General features: G+C 34.6%; 2 protein-coding genes across 5 annotated transcripts in view; both read left to right on the top strand.

The window, feature by feature from the left end:
- The window catches only part of LOC110456569 (mitochondrial import inner membrane translocase subunit Tim9-like), a 6518-nt gene extending 3909 nt beyond the window's left edge, over positions 1–2609 (top strand). For both annotated transcript variants that reach the window (XM_021507379.1, XM_021507378.1), the window contains exons 2-3: positions 471–566; positions 2255–2609. In XM_021507379.1, the coding sequence (XP_021363054.1) occupies positions 471–566; positions 2255–2377 (219 nt within the window). In that variant the 3' untranslated portion in view covers positions 2378–2609. The remainder of the gene's footprint in view (positions 1–470; positions 567–2254) is intronic.
- A 2488-nt stretch (positions 2610–5097) lies between these two features.
- The window catches only part of LOC110456550 (ceramide phosphoethanolamine synthase-like), a 24247-nt gene continuing 15083 nt past the window's right edge, over positions 5098–14261 (top strand). The window contains exons 1-4 of one of the 3 annotated variants that reach the window (XM_021507353.1): positions 5098–5185; positions 7754–7885; positions 10425–11362; positions 13969–14091. In XM_021507353.1, the coding sequence (XP_021363028.1) occupies positions 10532–11362; positions 13969–14091 (954 nt within the window). In that variant the 5' untranslated portion in view covers positions 5098–5185; positions 7754–7885; positions 10425–10531. Of the gene's footprint in view, positions 5186–7753; positions 7886–9957; positions 10119–10424; positions 11363–13968; positions 14092–14261 lie in introns of those variants that run through there. The other 2 variants (XM_021507352.1, XM_021507354.1) reach the window with 2 other exon arrangements.

Raw genomic sequence — 14261 nt, forward strand, 5'->3', positions numbered from 1 at the left:
TAATTACTGGAGTTATTACCCTTGGTTTCATTAATGCGATGCATGCGTTCCATGATGTTGTATTGCACTCATTGATCTACCAGTTATGTTGAATGATTTCTCTTTTAATATCAATTACTCACAAATACTTCATATATTTCAATCATACAAACAACTGCTCATTCAATGTGTGACGGGCGTATTATATACCGCTCGCGGTAACCTTGTTTACCTCTAATGTCGCCACAATAATGGAAACGGGTCATTTTAGGCAATGTCAACTGGCAACAATTAGTCATTAGCGATGGAGTGTTACACCAAATATTTAAGTTTACAAAAATGTCATCTCAAACAAAATGAAAAAAAATCCCATATCAAATATTTAATGATCATTTCAGAATATGAAATTCAAGTAGCCTGTCTAAAGTTAATGGTGTGAGCTGCAAGATTTGAGTGCCACTTAAATTAATTGTTTCATACTTTGTTTCCAGATACGAGCATCATTTCAGGTGTTCAACTACTTATCAGAACAATGTTTTACAAAATGTGTGATTCGTCTCGACAATGACACCTTAACAAACAGAGAGGTAAGTCTACTCTTTTTAGTGCGTTATAAATTAAAAATACTTATATCGAATTTATATATCATTTATTTTATTTTATATGATTTCTATCATACCGGTATACAGTGGAGAGATGCACTATCTACAAAAGCGGAATTGCTTTGTTATTCTGCCATACACAGTTATCAGGGAATCAACCCCTAAGAACTGAGTACCAAGCAAAAATCGCATAAATGCATGTGGCAGTTAATAGAGCTAATGAAATATTCATTTATATTTAAACGCTATATCGTATTATGTAAAATTTGTGGTAAATCTACTCCTGATATTGTTTTTCATTTTCTTCTTGAGTGTCTGAAATTGTTTGAAACGCGTGACTTAATGATGGATGGTGTGGTGAATGCTTTAGAAGTTCCCTCCTATAAAAACCAATGCAGCTTCTTATTAGGAGATCGTGTGAATATACTACTAGAAGACTACGAGTGGGAAAATATGATGATCAATATGTCAATTAATCTAGAAAGAATGGTGTGTGTGATTGACACGTTATTGTAACTCTCTTCCTTTTTCTATTGATGAACGCTATCTTTATGTAATTTGAAATGTAAACATATATGTATGTATTGATTGACTTTATTCTCTTGTAAAAGAGGAAATAAAGAATGTCTGTCTATATCAGGGTACTGTATATTACATTGTTCTTTTACTGGCATGTCAACTTCCTGTCCTATTTCCCAATACCAGTGGCATATGTCTTCTGTACAATCTCTCAAACAGTGTGTTCTGAAATTATAATTATAGCCAAGGATATATGATTATCTTTAAAACATCCCTGCTAAGCATTCCACAAAAAAGTATTTTCTTGGTCAATAGTACAAATCCAATCATGGTACACTTAGGTGATGTAATTTTACAAGAGCTGTCCATCTTCCGATAATTTATTTATCTGGTACTTTATAATAATTTAAAGCATTATACCGTCCATTTATAGGTACTATATAAATATGCGATGTACAAAATTATGCTCCATTCATGATGTTATAATTATTTGGTATTTCACATCACTGATGTATCAATTATACGTTACTGTGTATATGCTTATGAGCCGTAAGGCTTCAAGTTGAATAAACAAACAAATCCAATCTGTAAGTTGATAAATACATTGCCTTTTATGTTTTCAGCAATATTTCACCATCTAAAAAATACAAAATATTGTTTCTAATTTCCCAGGATTGAAGTTTTGAATAAAATGTGTAGCCTTAATGTTTAGACACCTTTTCCATTTTGCTGTTGTATTGTATACGCTTGGAACTCTCGTGTAGTTCGATTGATCGAAGTCCCTGGATCTTTTTATCTCCATCAATATTAATGTTCATTTATTTTATCTTAAGTGCCACTGAAAGTCCTAAAATGGATGAACTTGCCATTTGATGCAGTGAAATATTGTTACATTTTCTGTATAGTTCATTAGATATTTAAAAATGTGAATCAAAAGAGATATGTGCCACAATAATAAATACAACTTCAGTTTTGGACCGAGCAAGGTTCCATGTATAATGAAAGTAAGTGTTATAAGTTTAATATTGACTACAACAACTTTCCTCTGCCATATTACAATGTACATATTATAAATGATATAATAGCATTATTTGAGCCAGGAAAAAGCAAAATCGGGTCATTGTTTAATATTTCAATTATTTTGTCTTTTACAGAAAACGTGTGTGGAAAAATGTTATGAGAAAAACATGTCATATCTGACGAATTTTAAGAAGTTTTGGACAACTAATAATGATGAACATGCCGCCAGAGAAACACCTCAGGACGATGGGAGATAACTCCTCCTGGAATGAAGCAATTCGAACTCGCGTGTTTGTTATGTCTGTTATTTGTTACATGTAATTCATTAAATAGCTATGAATGGACATTACATGTTTATGGCTTTTATATACATGAACATGGAAGATTATATTTCATGCAGAGAGACCTGATCAGTTTCTTTCTTATTTTACAGTATGTACATGTACAATGCAATAACTTGTCACAGTTTAGCAATAAATATAACTGCACTAATATATGCTATTTGACCTATCTTGATGTGAAGAGAGTAATTATATAATACCACAGTCAGTTGAGTGAAAACAACAGAAAATAATCATGAAAATACATACAAAAAATCCTGGTTCTGATTGGTTACTAGTCACTTGTTTAAGAGGCCGTTCGTGAGACTCCCGGCGGTCCTTTTTCTAAATTCGGTTTTTGTTTTTTTTCTTGTGTAATTTATTTATATTTTTTATTTTCCTTTGGCTAAATCCAGTGTCTGTAGTAATACATTGTTTTAGACGTTACCTACTGTAACAAATTCAGCTTCGTTTGCTCATTACGTCGGCCTAGATACCCCGGGTGGTCTCAAATTTCTCCTACAAGTTATACGTGCACGGAGTTAGATCCAAGTTGTTACTCGTTTCTTATAGGAAATTTCTCATACGATTTAATAGTTTGAATCTCAAGACATGAGCTTGATTATTTCGGAAAATGTTGTGGACAGAAAGTGTGGATGCTTTTGGTGAGTCGCGGAAATGATAGTCAAAACGGTCTAAACAAATATTGATGCACTGTACACTGAAAACCTAGGCCATGTACTAGGGCAGTCTCTATGGACATCCAAGACAAAATAGGAAATTACATTGTTAGAAAGGAAAACTTCAAGGTTTCGTATTCCTGAAATCCAGTCAAGAAAAATATCTGATTTACTCCATTGTACCTATAATACATACACATTTAACATATTAACCCAGTGTATGATATATATTAACATTCTCAGTCCTTATATAGAATGTACTACCGGAAGAAAAAAACATTTGGCTTTGAACGCAATTGAAATGGTGTCATTTTGGTGCTTTTCCTTTCGCTTCGTATGACATGAAACTCTTAGAAGCAAATATTAAGATGACGTTAGAATGTTCTAAGAATGTCGTCAATATATATTTAAAATTTTCTTTATTCAATTTTTAGATAAACCTATCGACTTAAAATGATGTAATCCACTGACAGCAATAACAGCCTATATAACTGTCGCAGCGACCATTACACAAGTCCACAAAGCGACTCCAGCAGTTGTATGTTGGTATTGGCATGGTACTACTCCTATTGAGAGGTATAAAGCTACAAAATGTAGCAATACTGGGGGCAACAGGTCAATGTTGGTTTAATGTCTCCTTAGTAGACGAAACCCCCTGATTCACAGGGACCTGAGAATGTGTTACAACTATATTTGGACCTAAACTAACGTGTTCAGAGTTATTTTACATGTTTCATGGGTTTATATCGACTTTCGGTAAAAATGACACCCCCAATGATCATATATGTAAAATTACTCTGAACACCATAGTTTAGGTCCAAATATAGCGGTCACAAATTAGCATGTCCCTGTGCCCTGATTCCGTAGGGCTCCCCACATTATTCGCTTTTTACGACTTGCAGTGGGAACAGAAGGCATATCCTTTTCGGACCTGAATCGGAAGTGGTGATAGGACGGCATTGGCTGGCCATTATTGATACAGTACTCGGAGTGAGATAGTTCGAAATGTTACGAAAAAGGGGTTGGTTGCATATTGAGCGATTAAAACTCCATTTACTGGAAGAGGAAAGCTGATTGGAAGATATAAACATGTATTAAACTATATCTGCGAACCATAGGTTTTTCATTTTGCCCATGATGTAGAGAAGGTACAACGATTATTTTAACGTTTCACTTACTTATGAGCTGGCTTTATTACAAACAACGTGGTGCACGTGCTCTTAACTTGGTAGATTGTCAATTTCGAATTATTTAATGTCAAAAACAAAAAAAGTAAGCAACTGGCTTTACATTCGAATGAACAGTAATTAAGCACTCTATATTAATAAATTAGTATTCACCAGTGATCATTTGTGTCAATTGTAAATGTTTTTGTTAATAAGACAGAAGGTAAAAACCAATAAACTAGTAAATTAGGGTTCATCGGTCACGACTTACATATTCTAATTCAAATTCAAATTGTTCTATTACTTTAGGCATTACGGTCAAAAGTTCAGATACACAATACCAAAGACGAATATATTACAAACGTCTCTGATAATGCATATTAAGACGTAACGAAATTGCAACAGTTTAAACAAATTAAAGTCGATTTAGTTAGCACTGATCAACTGCCTAGCTTCATTTAAGAAATGCTCATTCAACGGAAAAATCATAACTGAAATCAACATGAACGTCTACTGTACATGTCGCCTAAGTATATACATTGACTCAGAGACGTGTACTTAATAATAAACGTCTCTGCTTGACTATATGAATAATGAGCAAGCATCATCATCAATCTTTATTTCCCCCGATATGGAGATAAATGAAGAATATGCATTGCTACAATTGAACTATATGACCTCATTGTTCGTATATCATACTGTATTATATAAGTTCTGTCTGCGTCAAACGCCGATGGACACGCCCACAAATAAGATGACCCAGATCTTGATGCCTCACCTAGATGTTTGTCATCACCAGCGGTAAGCGCTTCCTCCGAGACACAGCTAGTTACGCATGCGTTACTTTCAGTTGGAGAGGAAAACAGAAAATGACGAAAGATGGAAAGGGAAAACGTTAGGTGAGTGTGAAATATGCCTAATTATTGATCCTATCTACAAAACATTGAAATATTCACATTTACATTGACACTTGTTAGAAATTTCGACTGTGTTCTGAATCAGCGGCGCTTTTTCGGAGCAGACAGCATAAGTCAACCACGACTGTTGACAGACGATTTCACAGTCACAAGCATGCCATGACGTGTGACAATCACTCCACTTCGAAACGAATATAAATATAGACCTGACACCTATGACCATGTCATCAACTTGACAGTTCTTTGATCGGACAACATAGACCTAACGTTACAATTTCAATATTTGATTCCTGAAGAACTAGGGTACAAGCATTAATTTACATCACGAAAAGCAGTAGATGGGGAAAATAATAATTATTCTTCTTCTTTATACGAGGGCTCCATCAGTTTGATGATTATGCCATCGGGGGTCCTATTGTAGAGGCGTGAAGGGGTTATTTATAGTGATTAGGGGTGGGGGTTTTTTGTTGGTTTTTTTGTGATTTTTTTGTGCAAGGTATAGATAAAAAGTTAAAATCTGGTGTAAGTACTAGTGTGTGATGAGGGCTTCAAGGGCTGTGTAGGGTAAGTGTGCCTTGAAGTCCTCTAGTGTTGTGCATTGGACTGCTGCTAAGGGGAGGAGATTCCATTGTGTTACTGTGTGTGGGAAGAATGAGTATTTGTAGGTGTCCTTTGTAGCAGATATGTGTTTGTATGCGTACGGGTGTACCTGTCTGGTGCGGGGGTCTACAGGTGTGAGTATATGTGTTGGGTTTAAAGCTACGATTCTGTGTATAATTTTGTAAAAAAGGATAATTCTAGTGTATAAGCGTCGTGTTTGTAGTGTTGGCCATTGAAGTGTGTGGATCATGTCTGTTACGGAACTAGTGTTGTGGTATCTGTTTTGTACGTAGCGTGCTGCTCTTCGTTGTGTTTTTTCTATTTGTTTAATTTGGTTTGTGTTGTGTGAATCCCAAATGGAAGAGCAGTATTCAAGTTTAGGCCTAACTAGTGCTTTGTATGTATGTCCTTTTTATGTGGTGAGTTTATTTTCAGGTTGCGTTTGAGAAAACCTAGGGACCTATTGGCATTGGCTGTGATATTGTTTATGTGTTTGTCCCATCGTAGGTTGTTTTGTAGTGTTAGTCCTAAGTATTTGCTTGTTTTTACTTTGTGTAATGTGTGGTTGTGGAGTTTGTAATCATGGTGTATTTTGTTGCGTTTCAGTGTAATGTTAAGCATGTTACATTTGTTAGAACACATCACGCGCATGGATAATTTAAAAATATGCACTTACTAATAAAGTAAGAGTATTGATAAAGTTCAAAGGTTAACTGTTATTTGAAAAACTTTCGCTGACATCTTTTGTGAATGTTTGAAGCCAAATTAAAAATATATACCGTGTATTCCAAATATGTTTTCACATTCATGCAAAATCAGTATTATATGCAGGGGTCGACACTAACACTACAGTAGTAGCACGGAATTAGATTAGATATTTAAGTCTGTGGTGGTGGTAGTAGTCAGCTAAGCTTAGTCCTGGGCCCGTATTCATGAAACCAATCTCATGCTCAAGAATGGATTTTGTGCTCAAGCTGAATTTCTTGTTCCCGTGATAAATTAATCAAAGGTCTTATTTTGTTAATGATTTGGAAAACCATTTAGGAGACTTAAAGCCGAAAACTGTTTTTAATGTTTACAATGATTTTTTGATTGTTTGACATGATTAAAGCTTGTTACAAGAAAGTTAGTTTGAGGCCAGAATCCATGCTTGAGCTTGAAAATGGTTTCATGAATACAGGCCCTGGACTAGTAGTAGTAGATTTCAGCAAGGACTAATGAATCACCTTACCTAACTGGTCCTTTGGACTTGTGAAAAATCTGATTATAAAATAAGAATAATCCTTTCTAAAATTTAGAAAAAAGCTTAAAATATGATAATTGTCAAAATTTTCCTGAAACTTTACCATATTTTTGTGACAGTAGTTATTTTAAATCCCCTACAGTTGATTACTTTTGATGTTTCGTGCTATAGATCGTGATGTTTCTTTATCAGGAAATCTTGGACTAGTTGCATTGACGGAGGACTAGTAAATAATCAATTCAACTAGTCCTGTGGACTACCAAGCAAAAAAAGCTAGTGTCTAACCCTGTTAAAAATGGGTATTTACAGAGGAGAGAATGATCATGTATTGAACAAAAAAGAAGATACTGCAAGATGTTGAAAAAAATTCTGCTTGCCCAACCTACAATTTCATTGTAAATTTCAAAATTGTTATCTTTCCCTGGAGACATTTTTTTTTCTGTCAGGCATTTGACTAGTGAAATTGTACACACAGGGTATATTAGTAGTTTATATCAGAGGAAGTCACCTTGAGAAAGATTAAAGCATAGGATCAGTCTTACTTGAGTCCTGTTGGCTAGATCTATTGCACTACAATAATGTTGTCATTCTCAGGTAATATTGTGCAACCCCCATTCAGGAACTCGTGAGTAGTTCATTCAAGACAAGTAAATACGTTGTATATCAAGTACACATGTCTGACATTATGACAAATTACTGTTCTGAAGATATGCCTGATCCAAACTGGCCTGTGGGAATCACAAAATCGGAGCAATCCTTGTCCAAGCCATGACCAGTAGTATTGTAGTTCAAATGGAAGTTGTGCTCCAAAGGCGTGGCAAAGTGACAGGAAAATTGTGGTAATACTGGTATATTCAAAACCTAGTAGATAAGTTGATATAAATAGAGTGGAGGTACATGAACCTCTTTTAGCATTAAAGAATCGATAATTAAACCAAGGATTCAATGATAAATAAAAAGTAAATAAAATATATAGATCTATAGATCTCCTTGAATTTTGTGGGAATAAGGGGCAGGATCCCCGGACTAGACAAGAGAAATAAGAGCAAATAGGTATATATAGCCATGAAGAAGTATTTTTACTTTCAGATTGAATCAAAATCCAAAGTGTCCCCTGAAATACGTTAAAAAAGAAAAATCAATTGCACCAGATTTTAATCAACACATATATATATTCATGTTAATGAAAAAATCATTTTCAATATTAAAGAGTCATTAAGAAATCTGAGACGGCACTATGTCAGCATATGCATGATCTCAATTCTGTGGTAATTTTTTTGTTTTGTTTAGTTTAGCAGAAGTGTAGTGATTTTGTATGGCATACTGTTTCGGTACAATGCAATTTTATTACCGATATTTGAATCATTTCTAAAGGGAACATGGACTAACAATATAAAATTCTAATTACAATATAGTAACACATAAACAGTTATTACATTTCTCGAGACAATTATTTGATATTGAACTAATTTAAATGCTCACCATTAGGGATTTGAATTGATAACTCTACTCGATTTTTACACAGGGCAATCAGCAATTCTGTGGTTTATTTATACGATTGTTTATGCATACATATTGTATGTACAATCGTATATATAAATAATAGAACTCCGTCTATTTACTTGTGAATTATGTTTGTTTTATGCCTCATATGCTGAAGTTCTTCAGGTCTAGACCTGTACAGGACCACATTTTCTTCAGGATATCATTATAGCTGACTTAAATTGATGTTAGAAATGCACTTGTTTGCATAAAATTTATCACCCAGTTATATAGAATTATATAGTCATGATCCAATCAGTACATGTAACTAGCTCCCTATTAAAAACACTTCTGTTTAGATCATTTAATTTTCCTCATGGGAGTTCGTTGTAGAGGAGATACGCTTTTTATTTGTACATTCGTACATATTTTGCACATTATTTCATCTCTAGCAACCTCATCCCTGTAATGATCTTGATCAACCTCATCCCTGTAAGGATCTTGATCAACCTCATCCCTGTAACGATCTTGATCAACCTCATCCCTGTAACGATCTTGATCAACCTCATCCCTGTAACAATCTTGATCAACCTCATTAACCTCATCCCTGTAACGATCTTGATCAAACTGCAGAATCAGATATGGGTCAAATATGAGAACAGACTTGCAAATTAATAAGTTTATGTTGCAAGGTCACTAGTACTGTGTGTATGTTACTATAAATAGCAAATATAATGTATCATCCTTGCAATTTCATTTCGGATAGCACTTTGATAAAACTTTAGAAATATTGGTTAAATTACCACAGGTAAGTACAAGAATCCGTTAAAGAACCTCACACGTGGGGATTAGAATTGTTTGTGATTCCTAGTTCTATTATGCTAATGGATCAGATTTATGTTTGTGTTGAATTGATAATAAGGGGAAGGACATGGATGAGCAGTATAATATTGTTGTACTTACATGTATGAGCCTGTCAAGTCATCCAAAATTGAGCTTGCAATTTGAAACAACAACATGTATGTATATAAATATGTAGTGTAATTGCTTTCAAGGTGATGAACCAATTATAGTATATAACTTAAGTCAGCCGAGTTGAATTTAAAGACCACTGTACTACTGCTAGAGCAATTATAAATAGTAGTTCTATTGAAATCAGTTTTCTCCCCTTTCTTTAGATTACCAGCAAGTTTAATTTAAATGCTAACCTGTATAGAGGGACAGGCCTAGAGATAGCAACCTGTTTACACATGTTGTGTAACATTATATAGTTACCAGATAAACTGGAGCTGCACAAGCTTTGTGATTAAGCATTTTTTCCAGGGCTATTGAAATTACACTGGTTGTTTGAGGCAAGTGTTATACAGAATGTTCAATATTTTCAACTCTTGCGTTTTAAATGGTCAAAGTATACATGGCACTGCCAGGAACTATTGTATGTTATATTACTTTTGAATGTTCACTGTTATAGGACACCATTTATAATGTTCCAGACCACTGCACCAGTGCCTTGAATAGATGTTGTATTGTTGAAAATCTTTCACACAATACTATGTAGAGCAATTTACTTCAATGTAGAACCAACTGATGGTACTGTATAGATGCATATATAATGCTTTTATTTGTGATTTAAATTTATGATTATATATACATGTATGTATGAAGAGATTGAATTATGATTAAGGTAAATTTTAAGTGAAAACATTTTTTTGTGAAAGGTATTTCATTATCACAATATGTGCAAGTTAATGTAAAGCTGATTTCATGTAAACACTTGGTGTGACCATGGTGCTATGTTAAATTGTTAATTGTACCCGATGTTCTGACACATGTAAACACGATAGCTGACTAGTGAGCCGTGAATTATACTTCAATGTGTGTTTCTATGTTTTGCAGGTAGAGTGGACAATGAGGGAAAACAAGGACACCATTAGTAAAGCTTGACTTGGCACATTGAGTAGTAACCTGTGGAGTTGTATACGCTGAATAACCTATAACAAACAATGAAGGAACTTCAGCAGATGCAGCGCGAGGCACCGTCCAGAATGATTTCATATTTATTCCACTCAGCTCGAAATGAGAGAAATCTCATGATGATGGTTAGCGTATTGTTACTGATGTATTTTTTTTTCATGGACATAATACTTTATGCTTCATTACAAAATACCAACCTTTTAGACCAGAAGCGTGATGGGCCATACTCACCCTTCCACCCGCTGTCAGTCAAACTTATCATGACTGATCCTGCTAGTCACTACATCATCAACCCAACCACAGAATACTTCGATCAAATTACGCAGTTTAGTAAAATTTTCTATTTCATCACGCCCAATGTTATTAGCACATTTCATCTTTTCCTTGGACTTCTGGCAGCAAAGTTTGTATCGTCAGAATCGCTGAGAAATCGCAGACTTGGTGTGGTGCTGTACGAGATCCGGAGTTGGTTGGATGGATATGACGGAGTGGTGTACCGCAGTCAGTCAGGCAAGAGTTTGTACAAGTCTAACCGCCACACTTTTGGTTATTTGGTGGACTCTGTGTGTGACACAACGGCAGGTTTAGCTTTGTGCTTTGGTTGTTTGTTTTATTTATGGAAATGTCCTCCGACTTCAAAAACGACGACAATTCCAGAAGTTCTGCCTTGGACAAAACCTACTGAAAGCAATGTACAGATTGCTGGTGAAAAGACCAATGGGAAACCAAGCAAAAATATCATGTTTTTTAAAGTGCTATGTTTTGGGCTGATGCTGGCACTGGCTTCTCTGACCTGGGATCGGACAGTAGAATCCTATGCCTCTGTCCTGCAGAAAAGCATGGAAACCACACAGCAAACGGTAAGTATATGTGTATGGGTATTATGATTGTCATTTACACTCTTTGCCTGACAAAGGAAAAAGATGTTTTCCATAGCTTGCAAAATAAGTTTGCGATTCCTGTTTGCGTTCAAAACAAACTTAGCATTTATAATTCATACCAAACTGATGAATCTCATTCGTAATATTGCAGTGGATATGTTTTACAGATATAAATAATATGTAGAGAAAATATTATTGGTCATGTTTAAAAGATGATTTAGAGCGATGATTTTCAATAGGATAGATTAAGTACTGAATGGATGCATGGAGAGATAGATTTTCTTGATGTTACTGTTTTTTATGATTTTTTTTTTTTACTTTTTTTACTTTTTTATGTTTTCCAAAATTTTACGATATAAACATATATATATATATATGAATTAGTAAGTTGTCTGCCAGCCTTATTTAGAAAGCACTGAAGAGAAAAATACAGATTTTGGTTGATACACTGATCAAGGGAGGTCCAAACTTTAACAGTGATTTGCTGTTCTTCTCAAGAATAAAGCACATTGATCAGTCACTTTGACCGAGAGTCTTAGTTGAATGTTATCCTATAATTTACATGTTGCCTATATGATACACCATTGTAAAGCTTTAGGCTTATAAGCTGATGTAATGATCGGTGGTACATTGTATCAATGTGCTAAAAGTAGTAACAGCTCCGGATTAAAAAGTACAAATTCATGATCAATACATGTACAATGTCATGGGCGCCATGGTCACTGGTATGGAAAGCCATATTTGGTCATATTGCATATACAGTAAATTGGGTATCATTTTCACAGGTTCTGTATTCATATAAGGTATCCATACAGATAATTCCCAGCCAGCTGCATATTATGCTGCGGTTCTGAAATATAACACTTATATATATGTACAATTGTATTAATTTAACATACATACATGTATATATATAGGGAAATTAAGAGAAGCCTGCAAATATAAAATCGCCAATGAACCAATGCCTTGATAACACTCCCAAATGAAGTATAGTCGGCTTACTCATCAAACCTTTCTGTGGTCCCTGTTTGGTCAAATAAGTACTTGATACATTCATATCGAACAGAGTTTATGGGTACGTAGGTTAACTATATTGAAGAGTTTCACTTGCTGATAATGTTAAAAAAATATACAAGGGTTTTTGTTGAAGTTATTAATGAGTTCTTTTATAAGGAATATTTTTGCAAAAAAAATCACTTCTAAATCTAAAACTGTCCGCTTACATTCCGCTTACATTGCATGAAAGTCGTTTTAATCAGTGGTGGTCATGTGACAATCATATGTCTATTGTCTCATGATCATGATCACATCATTCTGATTTATAACAAAATCATGGACCATGGGGTAATAGGGTCCATATATATGTGCCATGCCCTGTGTTTACACCTATATACTGTTGATAGCATTTCGGACACTATGGGCCACATTTTCTTTGTCTTTCTAACCCCAGACCTTCACCTTTGTCTCATTGAGATCAGTCTTATTGTAAGAACTTCCTGAAGAAGTTAGACAGTTAACAGTGGAATATGTTTAGTTATTTCTGTGTGACTGAGAAACATTTTGAATCGGAGGGGATGTACAGTGTCCACTATAGCCCAGTCATATCAGTGCCAGGGACTAGTAGATGTTTTGTTGGGCTCATTCCAGATTTAGTTGCATTCGTAACAGATTTCAGTCAAAAGTTTTAAAGTGTTAGGATTCAATACTTGTTTGATCCTATATATTGACATAAGAGCTTGAGGACATTAGGTCTTTCTTTACATTGTGTACATGGACCTGAGGGTTTATTTACATATGCTGAGTGATTTCACCTTGCATTTAATCTACTATATTCATGTACTGTGTGACAAACCTTATAAGCACTTCACATTCAATGAGCATTTGAATGAAGTTGAAGTACACCTGTACTAACATTTCAAGAGTCACGGTCTAATTGTGATGCACATGTGTTTGTATATAAAATATAACATGTTCGTTTCTTAAATGTTTTTAAAGAGAATTAACAGATGTTAATTAACCATTGGTTTCAAAAGCTAGCTTCTAAAATATCTTGAGTCCATATTAGAATATTTGTGTGTGTTTTGTTGTATGATTTAATAGATAGGTTTAAACACATGTAAAAACAAAATTAGATAAGCATGTGTAATAAGTTTATATGTATGACATGTAGTGAGTGGAGTAGTATGAAATCTGTAAGATGAGTGTTCTGTACAATTATCCATCTTTTCCTGTCATAATTTACAGACTTGTATCTCATTATTTGTCATGCGTATGTGTTTGAAAAATCTGAATAAAATTCTAAATTTAAAAAAATAAAAAAATAAAATAAGCATATGAATATTGACTTGACTATGGCATGTGTATAGTTGGCTTCTCAACCATTGAGATACATAACTCTTAACCTGTTAACAAGTCTCAATATCATATAGGCTGACATAATTATATTTTACCCGAAAAAGGGGTATAAATTTGTGTGGTACACAGAACTTGTTGGACAACCAAAAAAATAATTGTGTTCCACATTGATACATCAATTACTGTAAACATTGTAAGTAAAAAAGTTTTCATAATTTGTTTTTCTGCAGGAGCTCCAGACGACTGTGTTACACTCCACAGGGACATGGGTGATAGTATGGATATGGAGATTATGTGAAGGCCAAGCCATGCTACAGATGATTCTCATAGCCATCTTCATTGATAAAGTGTGGGTAAGTATATATAGAGTGTGATCACAACATACCCAGTGGGGGTTTTGGGCTTCAGGAACGTCTGTATCTGTATAAATATGTGGACTCCTTCTGATAGAAGATAGCTGTCCTAACTCACACTGAAACGTGTCCAGCTACAGCTTGCCTATGTCACGCATCATTACCCCCCC

The sequence above is a fragment of the Mizuhopecten yessoensis genome, unplaced genomic scaffold (genome assembly GCF_002113885.1).
Source record: "Mizuhopecten yessoensis strain PY_sf001 unplaced genomic scaffold, ASM211388v2 scaffold8807, whole genome shotgun sequence".
NCBI classification, from domain to species: domain Eukaryota; kingdom Metazoa; phylum Mollusca; class Bivalvia; order Pectinida; family Pectinidae; genus Mizuhopecten; species Mizuhopecten yessoensis.